General features: G+C 38.5%; 1 protein-coding gene across 3 annotated transcripts in view; it reads left to right on the top strand.

The window, feature by feature from the left end:
* CYTH3 (cytohesin 3) overlaps positions 1–25168 on the top strand; it is a 50285-nt gene that overhangs the window by 10909 nt on the left and 14208 nt on the right. For 2 of the 3 annotated variants that reach the window (XM_027726236.2, XM_027726237.2), the window contains exons 2-6: positions 14259–14341; positions 14868–14932; positions 15166–15232; positions 19272–19390; positions 23089–23169. In XM_027726236.2, the coding sequence (XP_027582037.1) occupies positions 14259–14341; positions 14868–14932; positions 15166–15232; positions 19272–19390; positions 23089–23169 (415 nt within the window). Of the gene's footprint in view, positions 1–14224; positions 14342–14867; positions 14933–15165; positions 15233–19271; positions 19391–23088; positions 23170–25168 lie in introns of those variants that run through there. The other variant, XM_027726235.2, reaches the window with a different exon arrangement.

Below are 25168 nucleotides of genomic sequence, written 5' to 3'. Positions count from 1 at the left end.
AATACTGTTTTCTCATTCGTAGTACAAGGTTTTAGTTAAAACAAAATTCTTTACTCTTTAAAGCATGGGTACCATATGTAATGCTGCAATGTGGAGTATATAAAACAGGTTGGATTTTACTAATTTCACTTATGCTGTGTTTCACTAGTCTTTGTTTTGCAGAGCCTAAGGCTGTAAGGAGGGGAGAAGCCTAATATTTTTCTGTAGAATTTGGTTTACCTTTGATATATCCAGTGCTTCCAACTCCGTAGACGATGCCTTGGCCTGAGACTAAATGAAATAAGTGAGCAGTACAGCAGGTGTATGGAATGGCAAGAATACTTGATGGTGATCAAAATAATAAAGTCTTTTTTCTTTCAAAACTGTTTGTTTTTTTCCCCTTGATAAAAGGTCATATTTCTCAAGTTTCTTTATAACTGTAGCAAATCATCCTGTTTTTTAGTTACTTGAGACTAGAGATGTCAGTGTTGGGATGTTCTGTCCTTTAGGTATCTTCCTTTCCAAGTCTTCATTCCAAACTTTACTTGGCTGATGGAGTCCATCGAATAGCTCTCTGAATTTCAGAGTTCTCTTACTGTTATTTCAAGTCTTTAGTTTTGAATGTCGTTACAGAATCAGTTTGTACTTACACCAGTCTAATTTAATAAGTTTAATAACAATAGTATACAAATTATAAGTCCTGATTGACTGGAAGAGCTGGCTTAAAATACTGTAAGTTATTTTCTTTACTACTGACAGTGACATGAATTTTAAAACATAACTACTGTCTCAGACACAATCCTGGACAGTGCATTCTCTTCCATGTGCCTTAATTGGTTGTTATATTAATTTTTATTGGAGGAAAAGTGAAAAAGAAAGGATAAAGATTTGTGGTCAGTCTGTTGGCCGTGGGACAGCCTGGCACTTTGCCCCCAGTGCTAGAACAGAACAGCAACAACAACTTATTTTCCTTCCTGAGCTAGAAGGAGCTGATCTGTGATTTCAAAGTGGAAGTGAAATGTGGACAAACACTGTGCTTTGAGGGCAAAACACTTCTAACAGAAACAATTTCAATGCAAAAACATCTATGATATCCATCTAGCGATGTAAAAAATCATTTTTGAAGTTCTTGAGCATGGGCACCAGTACCAGTAGTAAAGATGAGGATTTTGTTTTGGTGGCAGGACTGATGCTGCCTATGGATGAGTGACAATAACAGTTGATACTGGTTTGGTTTTTTTTTTTTCTAATTGGCATATGTTTCTTTTTCTGTTTAATTAAGCAGATGATGACATTATATTGCTCTATTACTGTATTGGGTGATGTATATTGTGTGCCTCTGCTTGAGCTTTAGTCAGATTGTTTCCTCTCCCAAGCACCTTTGTATTTTATCTTCTTCTAAATATAATATTTTAAATGAACACCAGGCAAATAGTTGGCTTTCCCTATTTTTTTGTTATTGCAGTGATTAAATAACCAGAACTACATTTTATTTACCCTTGCTCTGTAAGAATGGTAGTCGAAGTTCTTTTCTCCCAGTTTTTAAAGGCTATGATATTTATTGGAATTGGGAAGAGCTTAAAGGAATCTCTTTCAGTTAATTGTTTTCTGGAAGTGCAGGTCACCTTCCAGTGCCTTTTGCAGAGTTGGTTGTGTGTAGGGTCTGTCAACGTTGAAGACCATTAAACACAGCAACTCGAACGAGCAGCTTTGCTTACAGGTTTGCTTCAAGATGGTTTGGCTCTATTCAGGATATATTGGGAGGAAAATTAAGAAAATATTTGTGGCTTGAGAATAAAAATCTGCCAGTGACATTGAAGAAAGTAGGACGATGTCTTGCATGTTGGAGAGAGAGAGAACACTGCATTGCCACTGTTACTGCGTTGTGTTTTTCTGTGGAGCTCACATGGACTTAGGAGATGATTTTCTAATGTGACAGGAGAACATCAAAAGGTCCTTCTCACATTTGAGAAATAATAGTACAACAATTCTAGCAAAGTTTTGGCTTTTCACTACCTCATTTTGCATTTTTGAAGAAAGGGTTTCCTGCTGAACAAACACATGTTAGCCTGATAGCATTTTCCTGTATTTGAATTGTGAACAGTCAAATGACTCAAAAAAATTTATGTTAAAGCAGATACAGGGTTTTAGCATAGAATATGTGCATACAATAAATCTATTCAGCTAATCAGTCTGCTTCCTTTCACTCCCACCCCCTTGCAGCTGGAAGTTCATCAGCTTCTGCTACTATATCTGGCTTCCTCTTGAGACTTTCTGGGGCAGAGTTAACAGTGGTGGCAGGCATTAATGAACAATGTCCTGATTATGTTCTCTGGGTCTGTATAAGTTGTCATTTTCCATTGCTGCTATTTCTTATGGAAAATATGTCATCAATGTAGTGTGAGCACATAATGCCTGCCGTGCAAAGTTGCATGCTGCAGGATTTGGTGAAAGCATGTACATCACCATTAAATCAGTATGAGGTATTTTTAGATTTCATTAGTGACCAATTTGGCATTTAGAATGGAAAATTTATGATAAGGTTTTATTTTCATAAGTTCTTAGCGAGGATAATGCAGGATGTCTAGACTTCCATTGATAGTTTGTAATTAATTATGCTTTGAGATTCTTTGGCACATGACAAGACTTTTTTTGAGGTACAACTGTGGAAGAATTCAGGAAAAAGAAAAATGAGATGCTTCCATTTGTAAACTTCATGATAGAATACTTGCAGTCAGATGTAATGGAATCTAACAGCCTGATTAAAAACTTCTGTAGCAGTGATTTTTGTTGACCTTTTTTCTGTAAAGGATCACAATGTAATTTTCAGAACCAGCTGCTGGACATTTGGAGATACTGGTTAAACATCTGCAGGGTCAGTTGGGTTTGGCACTCCTGTGTTCTGGTTGAGCTTCAAATGCTTCCAATAAAATTTCAAGGTCCACTTTATTAAGATGTTGGAAAGACTGTAGTACGGATACTGTGATTGAAGAGTTTTTTAGAACTCTGGTATAATTTTGAAGTGGACTCCAGACTGCAGCCTGTCTAGATGTACTAGATGTAGGCTGTCAGGCCTAGATGATTATTGGTGACAAAAATCTGTGCTTAATAGGGCCACCACTTCTATTACCAACAGCTTTTCTCAGTGGTCAGGAAATATTTAAAGCAATAAGGAATTTACCTGTGAATGGCCTTCTCCAGGTGTTTTGTACTCACTGCTGTGTTGTCCGTGTTTGTGACACACAGAAGAATTTCTGAACTGCATTAATAGGTTTTTCCACTCTTTGTCACGTGAGCTGTGTCAGCAGAGCTGCAGACAAACTTGCTACAGACTCTTAACAGGAGTTACAGCTTGGTATTTCTGGTTGCCTAAGGCAATTTTAGGATGATTGCAAGTATGTTAATATGAGTCAGATTTTTTTCAGTCTTGTGCAAAGTTTGTCCTTGTATAGTGAAGGCCTGTGCCAGGTGGGACACTGCTCTGAGGAGACACTGCCTCTTTGGAAAGGTGTTTGGCAGAGGTTCCATCTAAGACATTGTCGATGAAGCTGGTGTCTACAGGTGAAGAAATCACAATTTCCTGTAGGTTTTACTCATTTAGGAAGTGATAGCTTTTACTGTTACCTTTTTTGTCATTTTGAGGGGTAGCAGAGCTAAAACATTGGGTCCTACTCGACTGTTTCCCAGTCAACAGAAATGTTCCCTATTCGAACATGGCAGGATGAAGTGGAAATCAGAGAAAGAATGTTTATTAATAGGAACAGTGGGAGCTGGTGGATTTAAAAAGAGATTGAGGGTTGAATGCCAGTTGCTTACATTTTCAGGAAAAATGCTGAATTTTATATGCTGTAAGTCAGAAACGCTGAGAGTAATAAAACTAAATTACTTAGATCTTTGAAGTCGTATGGATATGATTTTTTTTTGTTAAGTACTTAGCTGAGAAAAATGATTAAATTATTTGAAAATAAAGTACAAAAGATTATGTGTTCAGATTATTTTTCACTGATCTCTGGAAGGAATGCAGTGATTTTGCCAGTAAGGGGCAGAGAAAACAGCTTAGAAAGGCCAATGTAATATTTTAGCAGATTTGGTTGAAACATTGAGGGCAAGTTTAAATGAAAGAATGTCTTTATTCAAATGAGTTTTTGATCAGAGTGCGAGAAGGTCTGCTTGGAGTATGAAAAATCTTTCTTTTTAAACTATATAACTTATGTCTGTACTGACAAGGATTCCAGCAGATGCTGAATGTGCTCTATTTTGGCAGTATGGAGAGCCAGATTTGGTATGGACTGTTGATGGTCTTGTGCCAAGCAAAGAATGAGAGACCAGGGCTTTGACCCTATGGTAAGTGGATCTGTCCAGCAGACTTCTTATCAGTGGACCAGATAAAAAGCTCTTTTATATCTGGATTAGGAACCTGTCAGGCTAATTGTTTCATGGTGTGGTGGCAACCAACAATTCGCAGAAGCTAAGTATACTCTTTTCTGACAATCTGAAAATGGTTTGCAGTCTTAAACTAAGCCTTACTATTCCTTCACTAACAAATCTCTGAGTAAATTCCTTACTCTCTTAGTGCCCTTTCAGACTACAGGGCACGTGGCCAATGGGCCTGTTGATGTAATAGGAAGAAACTAGAGCAGTTCAAGCCTAAGATAGCCAAGAAGCAAAATACTGTATTACTTATAGTGTGTTTCTCTCCAAGTGCTGCAGCTCAGTGGTGTCCATAGCAGGTACCAGGGTTACTTTTTTGGAGGAGACTGCAGGAATGTCGAAGACTTACACAACATCAGGGATCACACTGTGCACAGAATTGTGCATCCTGGAATCAGTCTTGTTTGGGGAGAGTTGCTGCCTGAGCAGTTACTTGATAGATGAGCAGTCCTGTGTGGCACTCTGAGCTGCCTTTGGAGACATTCTTCAGGGAAGGAAAATCGCTTTCAAATGCGGCAGTTGCTCTACCTCCTTCTGTGTGCAACTGATCTTGGAAAATGAATAAATAGAAAGCTTCTGCAATAAATGCTGTTCTGAAATCTAACTCCAGAGCTGTGTCAGGCAGGGATGGGGGAAGGGGAAAAAATGAACTTTGCTTTGCTTTTTCTGAAAATTGGATTGTGTGCTTTAGAAACAGCCGGCAATCCTAAGTAACGGCTCGTGCTCCCCACTAACAGAGCAGAGCCCTTGCTGCCAAGAGTAGATGTTGCTGGAAATTTGTGACAGAAAGACTGTCTGAGCCCCAACTGTTTTGCTGGAAACACAGTAGGTCTGATGAGCTGTGCCTGTATAGTGAGCAGGATTGGGGGGTATCTGGCAGCCGACAGCAGGGTCTGGGCTCCAGGACCCCCCTGCAGCTGCTCAGTGACATTCCTGTCAATTTTCCATGCTGCTACTCGAAATGGATCTGACAGGAATGTCTGCTACTACTCTGGTGTGTTTGCTTTTCAAGTCTATTTTCCAAGGTCTATCCTAGGAAAAAATGTAGGTGCATGCCAGCCAACCATTTCCTCTTCCCAGTAATTGGGGGTGATGTGGGAAACAGCCGTTTTGTAAGGGTAAAGCTGAAACACAGTGTTGCAACTTATTCTTTTTTCCTTCTCATACCATTTCAAAAGCTGAAGGAATCAGTGTTCTTTTTTGCCTCTTCCTCACCCAGGGTTTGATGAATTGGTCTCTGCTTTCAGAAGGAGTTGTCACATCCTTGGTCCGAGATGCTTGGATGCTGCAGCTGAAAGAAGTTTAGATTGGCAGCAGGACATCTGTGGTTAGTCCAGTTGTTCACAGGGACTTCTGGGAGTTGTGTGCCAGTGGGAGATGGAGTGTCCTTGCTTTCCTTTTCATCCTCACATACTCTTTGGGATTGTGAGGAGAAAGAGTCCTGTGTCCTGTCAGTAGTTTAAGCTTTGCCTCACGCTCGGCAGAGTTGTCAGGAATCATCCCAAACCCTCTGAAGTGAACACAGAGCCAAATCTTGGTCAGTGGCACCAGTAGTTCAACCACCCAGCTTCCCAATCTGACCTGTTTTCCATCAGCAGTCAGTGCAGGTCACTCTCCCATGCTGGTCAGCTGAGAAGTTGTTTAAAGCTGAAGTGTTTTTTAATTCCTGTCAGCATTGCCTGTATGTTTGGCTCAATCAGAAGTGAACTGCACTGTCACAAAAATTGATCTTGGGACCATCCAGCCCCTTTCCATCCAGTTCTTTGGATAATTCTGTGTAGTAATGCACTGTGCTTTTTATTGGGCAAAATCATAAATGCCCCAAATTAAAAGGTGCATCCTGCTCTTATTCTGTGGCTTAAAAGATCTTACTCTTGGAAAGCTGTTGCACCTACATGTTTAAATTTCAGAATTTTCTCTTCTTGCTGCAGGCAAGCAAAATCCACTGCTCTTTTGCTGCCATTTCATTGTGCTGCAGTGAATGAAGAGTTTCAATTAGAGACATGATATCTCTAATGTGCCACTCAGCTGGCATGGGGATCTGTTCCTTTCACCTCCTAGGCAGTGTTGAGGGGGCACCCTGATTTTCTTCCCAAAACTCCCACTTAAAATGTGCTGTTGTTCTGCATTGCAAGGGGATCTGTTGAGTGCTCTCAGCTGTTATCCACGGCCTCTCCTGGCGTTATCGTGGGATCATTCTCTTCCTCGAGGGTGCTAACATTTTTTTGTGACCTGGATCTTGCCATGGAATTGTACAAAAGAAATTCAGAATCTATAGACTTTCACTCTATAAAGACTAAATTTGGGTCAATGCATACTGTAATGTAGTGTGCTATAAGCAAAGGTTTTCAAATGCAAACATCAGAGAAAATGTATTTGATTTCAGCTCTAGCACTACATAAGCTCCCTATTTGTTTCTCCAGTTTTGCACATATGGATGCTCCACAGAGAGATTATTACTGAGCTCTCCCAAAATCATTTATCTGTGAGACTCTGCCTTGCAGCATACATACTGAGGAGGGGAAAAAATAATTTGTTTCTGTTTGACAGTGTTTTGTTGATCTGATACATTGTAAAGGAAAAGCTTGAGGCCTCTTATTTTTGGAAGGATGATACCTGTGTTTATACTGATGGTATTACCACACAAAGCTGATTCTGATCACCCCTCCCTGTTATTTGCTGTGCAGAAAAAAAAAATCAAATGCAGTCATTTTGTTAAAAAGCTGAAAGCAGAGTAAGAAAATTTTAAGGCAGTATAAATGCCCCACTGTGCCTAAATGAGCAGGACAAGGCAAGCCTGTGCATTTTTACTTACAGTGCTTGGTACTGCACTGCATTGCATTTGTCCCACATTACTTGGATATTACTGTTTTCCGTGTTGAAAGAGGACTGTGATGTTGGGATGTGATAGTGTGACAGTGTGTAGCTGTAACACTAAAATCAGAATGGTGATTCACCAGAGTTCCTGAATAGTAACTGGTAACTGATGCTGATGAAGGCACATGTTATATTGGATAGTATTTCCTCTATCTGTGCTAATCTGTTCGTAGCCCTTCCTAAAACACTACAGTGTGGCCAACAGCTCCCTTTTTAATTTCCACATTAGCTAGCATAAAATTTTTCTGCACTTCTTAAATATGCATGGCCATGCATATTTTAACACTTTATATTATTAATGCAAGTATTAATGTATTTGGGTAAGAGACTTAGAATGTTAAGTTAAACTGAGCTTTCTCTTCATATTCAGTAATTTGTATTTACATATTTTAGAAAGGAAAGTTGGCCTAGAAGCATCTTCTGAATCTTGAAGCAAGAGTAGAGCGACTTCAAAGGAAAAATGCTTCTGAAAGGAAATCCATGCTTATCTATTTTTAATATCAGGTTGAACTACTTTTAGGATGTAGAGAATACAGCCTGTACGGGTGGGGTTTTGGGGCTGAGCTCAGCTGGTTTTAGGGCTGGCTGATGTCGGGGGGTTGCTGTCCCCTGTACCTCCCTGCTGCCAGGGGTTTCTGCTGTGCCTGTTGTGTTGTTTTGGGCAATTCTGGGGTCCCTTGGTACAGTCATTTGTCCTGCTAAACTGGGGCAAAAACTAACCCAGAAAAAACACGATCTGGGCATAAAGTAGCAAAGCAATGCAGGAACATACAGGAGCTGGTACCAACCCATTACCTGGGCAATCTTGCTCAGAGCTTGACCTTGTGTGGTTTTTCTTCTTTCTCCCCAGGTGATGCTCCTTTATTTGCTTAAAAGTGGTTCTTTTATTTAGTTGTTGCAAAACACTTGGTTTTCTAATGGAAATACATAAAATGGCGAAATAAAACACATTATTGAAGTAAAGGAGGCAAATATAAGGAAGGACCCTCAATCCTTCCTGTTCATGAAAACAACAGAGCATTTACAGTAAAGAAGAAATACTCATTAACTGAAACACGCCCTGCTTTCTAATGGCCAGTATCTGTGGCAGTGGCCTAATTAGGAGCTAAAAAGCCAGGGAGGTGCCTCTGGAGTTTCTGTGGGTATATCTGTGTGCAAGGTGAAATGTGGAAGTTGCTGTGAAGCACCTCTTTGTGCGTTGGTGCCGTTAAGAAGGGCAGCTCATCGCCAGCAGCGAGGATTAGCAGCTCATGCGAGAGCTTTGGGAAGCCTTTATCCTCCCTCCTTCCCTGCACAGCTGTTGTTGCTCATGTTCTGTGCACACACAGTTTGTAAAGGCACATATGCTGCTGCTGCTCCTGCTGCTGCAAACTGCTCTGCCCTTTGTGCTCCACAGACAGCAGCAAATTTGCAGGTACCATGGCAGGGCCTGCCCTGTGTGACATCTGAAATCTGAGGGTTTTTGGGAGGCAGGTTAAATGTGTGCATTGGATTTTTTTTCCTGCCCTCCAGATCGGTGTTATCTCGACCCTGATTTTGCACAATTTTGCAACTGCCTACTTTCTGCTTGACTAGAGATGTTAACACTAATTAAATTATGTATGGCTATTTCTGACAGGACAAAAACATAATCTTGCCTTGTTTGAAGTCATTCTTATGGATTATAATAAATACTGTTTGTTTTTTTTTTTTACAAGAGATGATTTCACACTTGGTGGTGCAGTTAACGCTGCTGGACCTTTTCTGTCTAGAATAAAAATGTATTTCATATTTCCAATTTTTTATGCTTCTGTTTGTTCTTAAAAAGACCCCACACAATGTGCATCACTGACATAATAAATCTACTTTGCAGTGGAAGTAAAAGAAAAAAATCTCAAAGGTTTAGGAGGTCACAAGGAAACTATTTCCTCTAAATTCCTGAAAATGTATTTTTACGTGGTAATAGGATTAATGTTGTTAGGGTTGCCCGCCCCATATTATTAGAAGCCCAAAAGGATAATATCTTAACTACAACTTGCCTGCAAAGTATCTCCTTATCCTAGAGTGAACATTGTTTTCAGGAACATCTTGTGATGGTGTGGTTTCCAGCAGCTAAACAATGAGGAGGATGGGTGTGCGTTGGAGGTTCTCCTCGGGGTTTGGCCACTAATGTGCTTTCTGGCCACAGAGTCCCTCGTGATTGAAACCTCCAAATAACTCTGCAAGCCATGAATTCTGTCCTAAATTCCTCATACCACCAAGTGGTAATTTTCTTGTGTGTGAAAGGATATTGTGTAGAGGATTATTTCCCCTCTTAATGAAAGTGTGATTGTGCTCCTATGCTGGAACGTGCTCAGCAGTGACTTAATAGCAAAGATTCACGAATGAGGGAGTTAAAAGAAGGAAGCAACCAAATCCAGCTGGTTTTACTGATAGAATTTAGTGCAGATGTAGTTTGTTTCTGCACTGTGAAGCAAATCTGCTCAGAAGGATGTCCTCCTACGAAAACTTGTATGGAATTTTTAATAGCCACAAGTGGTCACAGCATTGTTTATACATCTTGTCTGAAAGCTGGAAAATGTTCCTATAATTAAGTTTAAAAAAAGGGAGCATGTAGGGGGAAAGGAAGAGAGATAGCCTGAGAATATCCGTTGAGGCAAATGTCCTGAGACAATCAGATTTGTTCTCAGAGATGGATGTATATTATTTTAAAGGCCAGAAGAAACATGTCTCCCCATTCTGTGTATGGGCGAGGACGAGTTTGTTTAGTTTTAAGCCTTGCATTGTGTAAATATCTTTACACTTGCAAGATGTTTCAACTGCAGCAAAATTAAATTCCATCTAATTGTTCTTTGCATGGAATGCAAATACTGAGGACCACCAAATTGGGACTGACACAGAAGAAGGAAAATATTTATCTTTATGAAACCAGAAAGTTAGTTGGGCAATGAGAGTCAGGCATTTGTGTTGCTTCATAAGTAGGGTTACAGAATGAGTGTTTTGTCTGTCCTTAGATATTGTTAGATGTTTGCTTTTTGCTGCCTGTGGATGTTTTACTGTGTCCTCTTGAGAGACTGAACTCTGGAGTCAGTTGAAGGGGTCGGGTGAGGTTGCTTTGGCTGGTGACTGACAATCAAAAGGCTGAAGTGAAGTTAAACTCGGGAGTTTTGGTTCATATAATACCATTGGAGACCTGGAAAATTATTTAAATTTTACTACTGAAAAAGGTGAAGATATCAGGACTTGGAAAGTACTAGGTTTGTCTTCTATTATGGGGTTTGCTCCTACTTTTCACTAACCCGTGGGAATTTTCTTTGCCAGCTGATGTGTTGCAATTTTTTCTCAATCTGTAAAAACCTTCTTTTTTTTTTTTTCGGTGGCTTGCTCAAAAATGCTTCATATTGAGACTTGTGGGGTAATGCTCTTCTTTGGATAGTACTTGGGCTGTCCATAGTGGAAAATTATTTAACAAAGTGGTATCACAGCTGGTGGACAATACACTGATTTCTGTGGGGAGCTGCAGTTTGTTGTTGTTTTCCCATACACATTATGGTAAACAGACCTGTATCAAAAGTGTGTATTCCAATAAGTGTTTGTTTACAGGATATTCATATAAGTACATGTAGATCAGTTACAGTAATTGAACTCTATAGGCCACATTAGAATATATTAAACATTTTTCTGTTTTTTTTCTGTTGGTATATGGTGGTGTGTTTTTGTTTCTACTTGGCCAAGAATATGATTTGTACTTTCAACAACTTTGTTCCCTGTAAATAAAATTTTAGTAGGTATATTGACTTTCTATTTGGTGGTAGTTGAAGTTTTAGAAAAAGGAAATACTCTCCTTGTAAGTGAAAAGGTTTTCACAGAAATGACTTACTTAAGCACATTGTCTTTATTTAAAGATTGGAAGATATAATGGAAGGATGCTGCAGCTGCAGTTCATTCACTGTACTGAAGTGCTTTTGTTCTTTTTTAGTATTTAATGTTCTTGCTACCTCCTCCCATCCTCTCTACTTTGTGTTTAGATTGGTGAAACACCAAAAAAATAGAAATGACTCAGACAGGACAGCTCCAAAATTTGTTTTACAGAACAAATATGTGCTCTGTGAGCTTTTCTGTGTGGAGGATTATGTGAACACAAGGTTGAAACAGCCGAAGTGTTCTTGCTGCTGGAGGCCAAAGGGTGTGGCTTATGGGAGGGGTCTCCCCAATCCTTGCCATGTACCTGCAATATTTGCATAGGACTGTAAAGATGTTTTCAGGCACATTGTCCTTCAGTGTTAATATTTCAAAAGCCTTCATTGAAATACAGAAATACTGATAATTTCTTTTTTTTTTTAAAGACACAAAGTCCAAACAACAGGGGCAATGGATGTAAAGTCACATAGCCTCCCGAGCAAACACCTTCAGCCTTGGCAGTTCCGGGCTGGAATGCCACGAGTAGGCTTTAAAGAACCTTTTTTTTTGGTGTATTCATTTTCCCCCGATATGTTTTCTCGCAGCATGAGCACAGCACTGGAGAAGGGAGGCAGTGATGATACACAAGGACGAGAATAAGGCAAACATCTTCACACAGGCCCGTTTATGGTGACTGCAGGACAGGGCACTGGGAGTCATCCTGACAAATCATCTCTTCTCTGTGCTGGCAGTGTGAGGGGAAGGAAGATATTGTCTGTACCAATAGTTTCTGGAAGCTGAGCAGTACTGTAGCTCCCACTCAGTTATATCTTGATTCTTCTATTCTTATCAAAAGACACTGGAATCTTTTGGCTCTGATATTAATACCATTATTTAAAGATGTTGCATTAATGTGCAGTTTTATCTAAATGCCCTGCAAGTGCAGAATCTTCAGCAGACTTCTTGTCTTGCATCTGGCAGTTGGTACTTGATGTTATTTCCTAATGCAGGAGGCAGTCTGACTCCATTTAGTTTATTCCCTTTTTGTCTAACAGCAGCATTAATTACACTGGGAGGGTTGTCTGGGCTGCAGCTGAGATCAGAGGAGAGGAAAACACAGCAGACAGTCTCTGGGTGTTGTAGGAAAGGGACTGAGGAGTTTGATTTCTTTATTTTGGTGGGTTGCTTGAGCACAGAAAACTGTCACAATTTCATGTTCGTTCCAAAAAGCAATTTTACTTGTTCCAGAAATTCCAGACCTGTCCCAAGGAGCCTTAACTGCATGGTAATGGAGAAGAAACAGCAGTGCCACTCACTGATGTGCAGCTTTGGGAAGGGTTTGTGGTAGTGACTAATCCAGAGATTTTGTAACTCAGCTGGAAGAAAAAGCAAACACCATCTATGAATTCTAAATATTTAATGGTTAAAATTATTTTCTGTTTGGACTCTGATCAGTGTTTCCAGTTGCCAGTTAAGGTGAGAGTCACCAAAATGTCATGCTATGGCAAAAAGTTAAAAAATGAAGAACCTTTACTGATACTGGTACTGCAAAACATTAATGTAAATTCACCTACAATACTGCAAAAATGTATTAAGGATATCAGAATGTGCTTCCTAGCTGAGAGAGTGATTGATTATATACAGTTTGCCTTTCTTACAATTAACATTGGGTAACAGTCTCAATTGTTTTTTGCTGTCAGTCCTCAGTTAACTAGTTGGAATATTTGTGGTGTGTGTGTATGTACAGAGTGTGTGTATAGTCACAAAATCCCTTGAGCTTTGATCTTTTAAGATCTTAGAATATACATGTAATACAAAGATGTGATGCAGGAATGTCTGTTTATAAGGTTTGATGTGAAAAGAATCTTAGCACTATTTGCATTCAAGGAATTTTTGGGAGTGGGTAGATTTCTGATGAGATGAAAAGAAAAAGCAGGTAAACATACTGAAGTCTGGTATTTGTTCAACAGAAAGCTGTCATTTCCTAAACTGGAAATAATTTAATCATGTTTGTATCTGGAGTAGTTAAATGAGATCATTTGCCATAATTACTTCATGTCTAACAAGGTCAGTCGCCATTTGGATTTTCTGTTATGATTTGGATCCTAAAAGGAAAGGAACTTCATCACTGGATGCTGAAATAATCAATATATTTCATTATTAAGATTTGAACAGAGGCTGTGTTTCAAATGTGGGTTTAAAACTCTCCTCTCAAGCTGAACCTTCTCTTTGTAGTCCTGGTGCTACACAACCTGTTAAATATGTATAGGACACAAAGCAGTGGCTTTGGCCATCCCAGATGACTACACTTGTTGTGTGTTGCTGTTGGGACAGAACCATTTAAATACCTTATTAATTATTTTTGTTGTTCCATTTTACTGAGCTGGAAGGAAAAGCTGTTCTATAATTAACGAGCTATTTCCAAGAAAGCATTAAAACTGTTATTGTAGGATCATTGCACAGGAGGTGAATATTTGTGGTTGGTGTCTAGTGCTGTAGAGAGAAGCAGGGGAAAATTCTGGCCAAAGAACTTTCTTTCTGGAGAACATCTGATGGCTCAAGAAAAGCAAAGGTTTTGTGCAGATAACTTTTGGTGTTTGAACTCAGCACCAGGATGCACATCTTGTGTATAGCACTGGATATTCTTTGACTTTTTTCTCTGAAAGACAGTCATGCCTTTTGAGTCATAGTTCATTTACGTGAAGAATTTTGGGGTGTTACTGGTATAATAGGAATTATATCAGACTTGAATTTGACAATTAAGCTGTAGAGCCAAATCTTGCCACATTGTATGATAACAAGATTCCTTTCATTGTCTATCTGTCTTTTGAAAGATAGATTCTGTCCATAGCCATTCATTCAATTACCTTACTTAAGACTTTTGTAAAGTAGATTACCAATAAATTAGGTTGGCTTTCATTTGTGGGTTTGTTTGTTTTGGTTTGTTTTTTTCCTGATAATGATCCCAGCTAAAAAAAAAAAAAAGTTCTGATGATTCATGTAAACTTACTTTTCTTAATCAGTTTGTTAAATTTTCTGTGATGAGGTATGTTTGCAAATGCTCAAAACCTGTTCATTTTGCTCTGTTCCAGTGCCTGATGACCTCTCCATAGAAGAAAGAGAAGAGCTTTTAAATATTCGTCGCAGGAAAAAAGAACTGATTGATGATATTGAGGTAATTGATTTTTCTGTAGAGAACCTTGGAAGACTGCTTCAGTACATTAAGTTACAGTACTAGATATGAATTACAGGTAATGGTTTTAAAAGCATATAAATGGCTTAAGCTAAATATTACTAATAGTGACTCGGATTTCTGTGTCATATCTGTGCTTTTACAAACAGTAACTCCTGAATTGACATATGTACAGATTTGATTTGTGTAACAAACAACTTAAACAGCAGATTTGCATCCAGAATAGGAGTGAGAGATCTGGGTAAAGCAGTCTTATACTCTAATTGATAATGGCAGTTTGGGCTTGGTGCTCTGACATAAGCACACACTGGGAGTTCAGATCCATGTGTTTAACATGGTTGTGGTAAAATATTTAAATATCTAAGGAAGCCCTAAGATTCATCACTTTTCTTCAGGTAACTAGCAAATGTTAGAAAACAAACCCTAACTGATCATATTATTACATGATTGATGATTTCAAAAGTAGTTTTAACGTGAGTTAATGTATTGTCCTTCCTTCTTTTGACAGAGATTAAAATTTGAAATTGCTGAGGTTATGACTGAAATTGATAATCTGACCAGTGTAGAAGAAAGGTAAGTAATGCCAGCAGCTGGACATGATTAAGACCTTGGAGCAGACCTTCCAGGAATAGCAAATAAAATTAGCTTTCTCATGCTAAACAAACATTGGATCACCTCTATGTAGTCCGTTATAAAGTCTCTAAAGCCATAGCCAAAATACAAATAAAATTTTATCCAGAAGTTGTTGTTTTAGTAAAAGAGCAACTAATAACAGCTTGTTGTTTCTTCTTTTTCTCCATATGTAGCAAAACTACTCAAAGAAATAAGCAAATAGCCATGGGAAGGAAGAAATTCAACATGGACCCTAAGAAGGTAGAGCATTTTTCCCACTTGTCAGGGATCAGTTTTTGCTTGTAATATGATCTGTGACAAATTCATTCATGGTTTTCTTAAGAGACATTTCTGATAATGTGAGTTCTCAGGCCTTATTTGCACATCCTGTAACACACTGAGCAGAGGGTTAAATTGGGAGCAGTCATCGAGTCCTTTGCCGGTCGTGTGCTTTTTACACTTAAGCAAACCTTTTTTGATAATGGAGGTTTACTTAACAACAATCAAATATACCAGGTAGTGATTGAGCTGGCTTGCTTTGTACCTGATAGAAGTGTTCTCCCTTGATATGTCAAATGGAATTTTTAAAAAATTTTGGTGTTTGGTTATTAGTGAGGCCATACATAATTTTTTTTAATACTCTCCTATTTTTTCCTCCAAAACACCTTTACCATGTTTTTTTAATTTCTTCTCCTTCAGACTGTATTTGCATATCTAAACTCTGTTTGTGAAAAAGGCATCTGTTATCACCTGTATGTTTGTCTATGTATATACATATGGTTGTGTACCCATCTGACTTGTACAAACCCCTGCAGGCAGGAACTTGGTTACCAGTTTCAAGAAGTCTGTTGTGCATTTAGACAAGAAATAAAGCAGTTCATTTCTCTGGAGTGCCTCTGTTTCTTAAATAATTGTTAATTTTCTGGTAAATTTGGGGACCTGCACGTTTTCTTACAGACCCTCCTGATATATTTAAAACAGCTACTTTGACGTATCTGACTTCTAGCCTTTACTCTTTACTTTTCACTTTTCATCTTCCTTGCTTTGTTTTATTGTCTTCTGTTGTTTGAGAGTCCATTTTGAATTTGTCTTTTTGGAAATCATTTAACATTTGTTTCTCTGTGTTCTTGACATGTTTTCTTCTCAATGGTATTGAATTCAGTTACATTTTGCTGGCTTTTCTGAAATGTTCCAAGTACAGCGATGGCTTCTATTCTTCAGGATGTTTTCAGTTTGCCAGAAACTCTCAAGTATTTTATAAAGAGCCCTTTTTAAAGTGCTGGCCATGTCTTTTCTTTTTGTTTTCCATTTTGTTGACTGCCTAACTTCTGTTGAGGGCAGAACACCCCCAAATATCCTGCTAGTTTGTTGTCCTCCAGCTCTTTCATGTCCTAGAAGTTTGTGGCAAAGTCACAGGATGATGTCAGATGCTTCCATTCCAGCGTTAACTATTTTCTGTTACTGTTCTCGCTGGCTGAAATTATTTCTATAAATAGATGCTGTGGCCACATTGCTACTGTAACATAATTTAAATGTGGTAAACAGACTCAGAGTAGTAATTTCTTAATAATGTCTGTGGATCAGTGGTGGCCTGCAGGAGCTGGGTCATCGTGTTGTTTGCAGCTGCTACTTTAAGTTAGAGACAAAATATAAGTCCTAATGTTGGGAAAACTCACTCAGGTTCATTGTGAAGAGGATGTTTTTCATTCATAAATGGGAGGGAAGATGGTCTCTGGAGTTAGGAATGCCAAAGAACTGGGGTAATGATGCTTGTGCTGAATCCACCGAGTCTTCTCCTTTAAAACCAAGTAACAGAGTTTTCGTGTTTTCATATTAGCAGGAACACAGTGAGGTAATTTTCTTTTACCACTTTCTATTTGAAGATCTTTCCATGTTCTGGTGCATGTGTAGAGTAGTTCTCCCTCTCCCCCCTCTGAAAATAGCTATGAAAATAGTGTTTAATGCAGTTCCCTGATGTAGTGTCACATACTTTGGGTTTGCTCAGCACGTGTGGGATGGGCTGTAATGGTAAAGTCTAAAACACTTCAAGAATCCCTGTGCAGAGAAATGTGCAGCACTCAAGTCAGTACTGCCTGTGCTGAGCCAGGAAGTGAATTCTCTGTGACAAAGGCTGGGTTTAAAGAGCTGCAAAATCTGTAATTAAGTTACCGTGAAAGCGATGAAATTCAAAGCAGATTTCGTTGCATTGACTTAAATCTATGCAATATTTGCAGCGAATATTGAATATTTCTGTAGCCAGGAGTTTTGTGTGGGGAAGTTAAACTAGTGCAGCTGTCTCTTGTCTCCTGTCAGTCTAGAGAATAAAATTTGCATCAAGACAAAAGATAGCGTAGGAGGTGATGGGGGCTTGGCTGGCCTATTTTGCCATTTATTCCAGACGCTGGAGTTGTTGTCCCAGGCAGATTCCTTTTCCTGTCTGTTTGACTTCTGGTTCTTTAACATCTTAAGAATAATTTAAAAAAAAAAAAATTAAATTGATTTTTGCAGTAAGCTAAAGTATCTGCTTCTGTGCACAGAAATTTGTTTTCCATGCTTCTGGTCATGTCCATTATCAGTCACTTGTACAACTTTAAGAAAACTATTCAGGTCAGCCTATTTATACTGAACGTGAATAATATGGTCCAGGTGTTGGACAAGGGAATCTGCTGTTCCTGATGTTGTTACAGGAAGGGTTTTCTGTTGGTTGACAGAGCTTTTTGGATAACTTTGGTATGGGAAAACCCACTCTGTTTTGTAGTCAAATATTGTATAAATATTTAGTTATCAAATAAGCTTTGTAAGGATCAATTTCAAGGGAAGCTCAGCTATTTCTGCTTCAAGGTAAAATAGAGACATTCTTTGCAAAGAAATTACGTCTGTTGTGAAATGACTTATCAAAATATTCAGTTGTCAGAGTAGCAGCCTGGCATTGAAATTTTCAGATGATGATAAAATTGTTTAGAGAGAATGGCATTCCAGACTTTCTAAAGAAAACTTCAGGCTTTATAATATCACGTTTCATTTTCTTTGTTAAATTAGGTCAGAAAATTGACTTCTTTTTTTTCTGTCAGGCAGGTAATCATTTCATTATCAAAAGCTAGAATTAGCCAAACAGAAAGATAATTACTTTTTTGAATGTTACTAGGAGGCCACCTATGCTATGTCAAAAAATAATGGAATTTTTTCAGTTGTAATGAAATAAAAAAGAAATATATTCCACTTGCAGAAATTGAAAAACTGTTGATAATTCTGAAATATTGTGGTAGAACTTATTAGTAATAATTTATTAACCTCTTTTGTACACACTTGGAATCCAAGACATTGAGGTTCCTTATAGTTCCCATTTCTACTTTTCACTAGCATGCTGTTAACAGTTTTAAGAAATCAGCTGGAATAGCAACATCTTTGGGGGGGAAAAGAAGTTGGTTCTCTCTTCGTGACCTGCTGAGTGTTGGAACATCATCCCTTCCATCCTTTACAAAATCTTTATATAACTCTTAGTCTCCTTTCTTTGCCGCTTTGCAGAAAGTTCCCTGGGCTTCCCCAGGGCGTGCCAGTTGTAGGGCAGTAATTTATGGAGGCCCAGGAGCGAGTCCAGGGGCTTTATCAAGTTCCCTCTGAGGGCCAGGGTAAGATTCTCCCCCTGCCTTCCGTAGCAGCTCCGTGGTAGAAGCTTGGCTGGTTCCCCAGCAGTGTGTGATAGTGTAGCTCAATCCCTTGTGAATAGTTTAGTCCCAGCACAGGCAGAACCCTCTGATAGTCCCAGTGTCAGCAGAAACTCCTTTAAACCGGTTTTGGTATCTTCAGCTGCCACTTCTATGGCAAGTAGTGGCTTGATGTATTGGGTTGCAGTTTGTAGATTATAACAGATGCTTTATTTCGTGTCATGGTGGTAATTAAGTTGTTTCCACGTACCTCTTCATTATATGATTTTGCAGATTACGTCTCTGCAGACATTTCTGCAAGGGCCAGCTCACACATTAACTCCAAAGAGCAACATGGAATCGTTATTCAATTAATATTTGATCTTTCTGTTGTTGAGGGATTCAAACTGCCACCTAGTACTTCTAGCCTTAAAAATGTTTCTCATTTTCATCTTTAAACCAGTACTATATACTGCTTATGTAACTGAAAAACATTTGTTTGGCATTTCATTTAAAAGCATAAAAATCTGTAGGTTAATGTAATTCTTAATGTGTCTGTGTGAGTACATTATTGCCAAATGTTATGACTGATATTTACATAAATGCTTGTGGAAGAAAACATAACATTCCTTTTCCTCTGGAATTGTTCTTCCTAGGGAATACAGTTCCTGATAGAAAATGACCTCCTGCAGAACACTGCAGAAGACATTGCACAGTTCCTTTATAAAGGAGAAGGATTAAATAAAACGGTAATTGGAGATTACCTCGGTGAAAGGTAAAAGAGAAATATTGAAACTTTGTTCCTGAGTTTACAAAGCATGTTGACAGGCTTTGGGTGGTTACCTTCCCCTTCACAGGCTGCATGAGAGAGCTACTCAACTACTCTATAAAAGCTACAGGGGGATGTGAAACTGCTGCAGCATTGTGATAGTGTTTTTTCCTGTTAGGTTGTTGTTTTTAAATGGGTACGTTGTGGGATGATGCTTAATTAGCTGTAATTTATTATTTTGAGAAAACCCTGAAATTTGGCTATAGTGCAGAATTAACACTGTAAGCATTTGGAATGTCTGAGAGTTGTATTGCAACGGTTCTGGTACCTGTTGGTGCTGTGTCCAGAGTAGAGTGATTGACAATCAGTAATAATCAGACAGTAAAGAAATTACTTATTAAAACGGGTAGTCCCTGAGACAATAGTTGTTATCAGGTTTTAGTGCTGTCATCTTCCTGTCTTCCTGCACAGAGACTTCCCATGAGTCAGTGGGTGTCTCAAAGGGCATCTGCACCAGATCTTTATCAATTCTGGTACAATAAACATGCAACATGTGTATTAATGCAACTATTGCAAAACACAGCCAGGATGCAAATGACTTCCATTGCTGTGCAACCCAGGAATTGGTTTTGGAAAAGGCAACCGAGAGACAAGCAGTGCAGGGTGGCTTGGAGTGTGTGTGTGACGTGCTGGCACATGTTCAGGTGCCAGTTGTGGAGGTTTAGCAGTTGACTCATTTAGGATAAACTCCTGTGGGGATGTGTTGTGGCAGATCCCTTTTGAGACACCCCGGTCTCCTTTACAGGATCAACAGCTTGGTTTGTGCTCAGCAATTTCCTCTTGACATTTAGGTTTAATGGAAGTTTTTACTGTAATAAATACCTTTTGAAAAGAGATCTTCACTATGGACTCTCTATACAGAATACGTAGACATGTCAGCAATTTTTATACAACAGAATTGTGTTGCTTCTCTTGAATATTTGGGCAATCAGTATTATAAAATCACTGAGATGTTAATGTCCATAATTGCAAAACTATAACATGTATAAAGCAGTCTGTTCTCTTCTGAGAGCTGCACCTTGGTATCATCTTCTGAAACACTTCCAGTTTTTCTAACCCTATTCCCAGAACCCTGTTCTCATGCAGAAAGGTCTTGCCAGTATGTCCAAGCTCCCTGGAATCATTAATAATATTCATGTGATTTATTTTTCTTTTAAATGGGTGCACATTTAAAATTTAAAAAGTTATTGCTTGTTCTGCTGCTTCCCTGGCAGGGGTGGTGGACAGCACTGTGGTCTAATGTGACAACACAGGGCAACCTGTCTTAATACTGAGTAGGTAGAGAGAGAAATATGCAATTCAGTCTTATCTTCTGAGTTTTTCAGGACTTACATACTGGCAAATTTAGTGGTCACACTGAATAGCAAATTCAGCCAGGATATTTTGATATGTCTATGAACTGGAGAATAAGATCTTGGGAGAAATAAAAAAAATGGACACACTGCTCCTATTTTGCCACAAGGCAGAAGCAGTCTGTCCATCTTAAGGAGCAATTGAAATCAAAAAGAAATTTTAAAATATCTTCTGCTTTGAAAGGAGCTTTTATTCAATGTATCCAGTCGGTCTACATAAATTGGTTTTTTGTGTGTTTCTTCATTTCTGTGAAGGGTGGAATATTAGCATGGTAATGGGAAAGCAAATGGTATTTCTTTCTATTTTTTTCTCTTCACATATATGAATTAGTAAGGGGGTGGCAGCGAAGAGATGACAATGTGATTATCATGAATGTGTATGGAAATTTCAAGGTAGCTGTGTCTGGAGTGGGGAATTGGTTCATCATACTCCGTTGAACTGCAGTATTAATTTCCTAGAATCCTAATAATTTTTATTCATGTTTCTCTGAAAAGAATGTATTAAACCTTTAGGTCCTGGGATAAAATAAATGCCCTGAGATAAAATAAAATGTGACAATTGAGGTGTCTTAAGTTGCTAATTTTGCCTTTGTGACCCTCAGAAACAGACTATCAAGTGATTTGTGCTGTGTGAGTGGCAGAGCATATTAGAGATGAGCTTTTGCTGAGTTACACACTAAACTTTTGTCAAGGCATTTGGAGTCTGAAGATGTTCTCTTTTACTTTGCCACTCCCCCCTGGGGGGCCCATCATGAATTACTTCTGCATTCTAGCTAAATATAGCTGAAGACAAGACCAGGATAGTCAACAGAATGAAATATTTGTATAACATTCTGCCATAAAGAGATGTATTTTAAATTACTGACTTTTTTATAGTCTTATAGCACTCAGCAAAAAAAAAAAAAGTGAATGGTAAAATGGAATGAGATAACACCTAAAAAATTACAATAAATAAGGGATGAATTACATCCTTTAAAAGATTTAAGATTTATTTCTGTGTGGCTAAGTCTTCACTTATATTTTTAAGTGGCTTCCTAGACCTTTTGTGTTATTTGGCTCGTGTCCTTGGAGGTGTACCCAGCACAAGTATCAAAACCATATAAACAAAATCAATATATTTTGCTTAGTAGCACCCCTGTGGATGCTCTCTTTTGTTACACTGTGATGCCACTTCACTGGAAAGCAGCTGCACAGTTGGATTGTGCGTTGCCAAATTTGATGAGAATTGCTTTGATTTGCTTGGCAGAGCTGGTGTGCTTTTCTGTAAACAATGTGGGAACATCCCAATGAATGAACAGTTGGCTTTAAGGTATTTAGTGGTGAGTGTTACAGGTTAGTCTGACTATGCAGTTAGTCAGTAATGCAACAGATAATTCTTGGGGGTACACACCTTTCTATTTTCGGGTGGAGGCTGATATGCAACATTCTGTCTTGGTGATGTATTTAAAGCACACCCTGAGGATTGGAAACCTTTATGCTTCTGGCATATGAACTCAGTGATGGTGCAGGCTAAATTCTGTCTGCATCCAAATAGTTTTATGTTCATTATTGTTTAAATGTTACTTTTGCATTTAAACACCATTGTATCAAGCAAAGCATCATTTGGCTCATGATTTACATAGAAATGTGAAAGATGGGTTGAGAGGAAGCTCGTTCAAAACCTATTTTGATTTTAGTAAGCTTTCATTGTAACAGTTTTTGAGAATGGAATAAGAATACATACTAAGTAGGTCTTTTCAAAAGCTGTTATTTTTCTTGGACACAATCAGTTGAAGCATTTTTGTTTCTTATCTTTGTACATAAATTAAGATACTGCTTTAATATTTTCTGTTCTTAGAGGGAAAAAGGCTGGTTTGTTTTTCATGTGCTTTATGGAAAAAGAAATTAATTTTCCATTGATCATTGTTTAAGAGTTCATGACACAATGAATGAATTCTTTCTGCAAAAGCATTTACCAAATACATTTGTCAGGTATCATCCTATATCAAGGCAGGTGCAGTAATAATAAATGTGAAGCAAAGAGAGCCAGGCCAGTTTGGGGTAATTCAAATAAGCAGTTCTAAAATCAGTTTCAGTGCACTGCCTCTTATTGATCTACCAGCAAAAATGGGCAAAATAGTAGTGTTAAATATTAAAATACCTCTCAAATAAATGTGTAAACTATTTCCGAGGACCTTATTTGATCAATATGATTGTCTATTTCCTTGCTTACTCTTGGAAGCAAATAGAGATAACTAACAAGTCTTTTAAGTTCAGAATTGTAATTGTCTTTTTCCTTTTTTGTTTTCATAGAGATGAATTTAATATTAAAGTTCTTCAGGCTTTTGTTGAACTCCATGAGTTCGCTGATCTCAATCTTGTACAAGCCTTAAGGTGAGTAAATTCTCTCTGGTTTTTGACCTGAGCTTCCTTTCATCAAATTGCATGTTCATATGAGTCACTGTGTTCATTTATTGGTCAGAAAGCTGCTCTGCAGCTCAGCACAACTGTACTGAGCATTACTGTGCAACTGAGCAGAGATAGCTCTGTTTAACCCTTCCCATGGCTTGTTTGTGGTGGGTGACAACCTGATTATTTCAGACAAATACCAGCAACTAAAACGTAGCTGTAACTCCTTGGTGTTCCTGCCATGGGGACATTTGATGATCTGTTTTAAATCTTAGCACAGAGATAGGTTAAAAAAGAAACAATCTCTTTACTTAAATAATTTTCTTCCTCCTTTCCTTCCACCTCAACTTGTCACTCTGGGCAGGGAGGGGGAGAAATCCCCTGGCCATAATCAGTGATGATGTTCAGTTGTAGAGAGAGAAACTTTGAAACAAGTGCTTTCCTTGTACTTCCCTCAGAGTTTCCCACTTGTCATGTGGAAGAGAGTGTGATGTCTCAGTATGTTTTTTCCCCTTGCTAAATGAACGGTTCACTTGATTTCTCTGGGCTGCTTGAACACAGTGACCTTGTGAGGTCCCTTCTGCTCTCGGTGAAAATCCGTAACAGATCCAGCAAATTAAGTTGACTCGGACAGTTCTGCCTGTTTTGTTGCCACAAGTGACTCCCTCCTGACACCAGATAAATGGGAATGTCCGTGTGATCCTTGTTTCTGGGGCAGTGCCTTGTGATGTGGAGTCAGAACAGCTTTGCTATGGTTGAGTGATGTGGTGATGATAACTTGAGGTGCCTGAGATTTGAGCCAAGGAAACCTTTTCTGTGGCTGCTGAAGCTTGTCTGGGAGGCTTCTTATTCCTGTGCCTTTTACCCAATTTAACGTTAGGTTTGACTTTATTCTTCCTTAGCAGCTGCTACTATTAAATGTTTGTATTTTGGTAGCTTACAAAATTCGTGGTCTGGAACGTTGCACGAGGTGAGTAAAAGAGTATCTAGAGCTGACAAACTAAAGATGGCCTGTGACACTTTAATACAATGTCCTAAAATGAAAACTGATGAAGACAGGAATAAATTGTTATTATATTGGCATCCAGTGTACAGGGAATAGCAAGGACTTGTTTTGCATGGCAGAGCATGTAACTTTGCTGGTTTAGATCCTGGTTTAATTCAGATAATTCTTTTGCTAAGAAATAAAAGAATAAATGATGAAATTCATTGGAACTCTTCAGTACCACAATGTGCCAAAAGTAAATTTGTGAAGACTTCTGTCCTGTATGCATTCCAGTGTACCTACATGTAGAAGCAGTAAACCACAAAAGTAAAGTCTGTATTTCATCAGTTCACGATGCTAAAACAACAGCACAGATCTGCTGCATATATTACAAAATTACTGAAATCTTAACATAAGTCATTCTTTTTAAGATCTAGGTCTGAGTCTTGTAGGGTGAACTTAATGTAGACAGGCAGCATCTCTCTAAGCAAGCACTGGGGTTTTCTTGCTGTTGTTACTGTTTTTAAAATGGTTTTGATGAGTTTCAGTAAAGATGTTAAGTCTTTTTGTATTCCTTGTTTCTCTCCCCTACCAGAAATATTTTGTGTGATATGTCTTTTTACATTGTAAGTAAAGTCTAGCTGACTGTTCATTGCTTTTTGTAGCCAGGAAACCCAGGGAGGATTGAACTCATTTTTTTTTTTCCCCCATAGCATTCTCATGGCAAAAATGGGATGCATACAGAAAATTGTTTACCAGTCTGGAAAAAAGAGAGAGCCTCAGAATATGAACTGCCATATTATCTTGCCTGATAGCATGCAGTGTTGCTGGCTGAATTTCTGGGCTAGCCATCTGTGCATGTTGCTTTATAATAGCTCCTGACTTGTGTGTTGAGAGATTGAGAACATATTTCTAGGACATTCGATATAGACAGTGCTGATTTTTTTTGTTGTTGTTGTTTGTTTCGGATTGTTAGTAATATATGCTTAATATATAAAT

The sequence above is a fragment of the Pipra filicauda genome, unplaced genomic scaffold (assembly GCF_003945595.2).
Source record: "Pipra filicauda isolate LSUMZ 115617 unplaced genomic scaffold, ASM394559v2 scaffold129_size2064235_pilon, whole genome shotgun sequence".
Classification (NCBI taxonomy): domain Eukaryota; kingdom Metazoa; phylum Chordata; class Aves; order Passeriformes; family Pipridae; genus Pipra; species Pipra filicauda.
The sequence above is the reverse complement of the archived record's forward strand: the minus strand, read 5'-3'. Positions and strand labels throughout refer to the sequence as shown.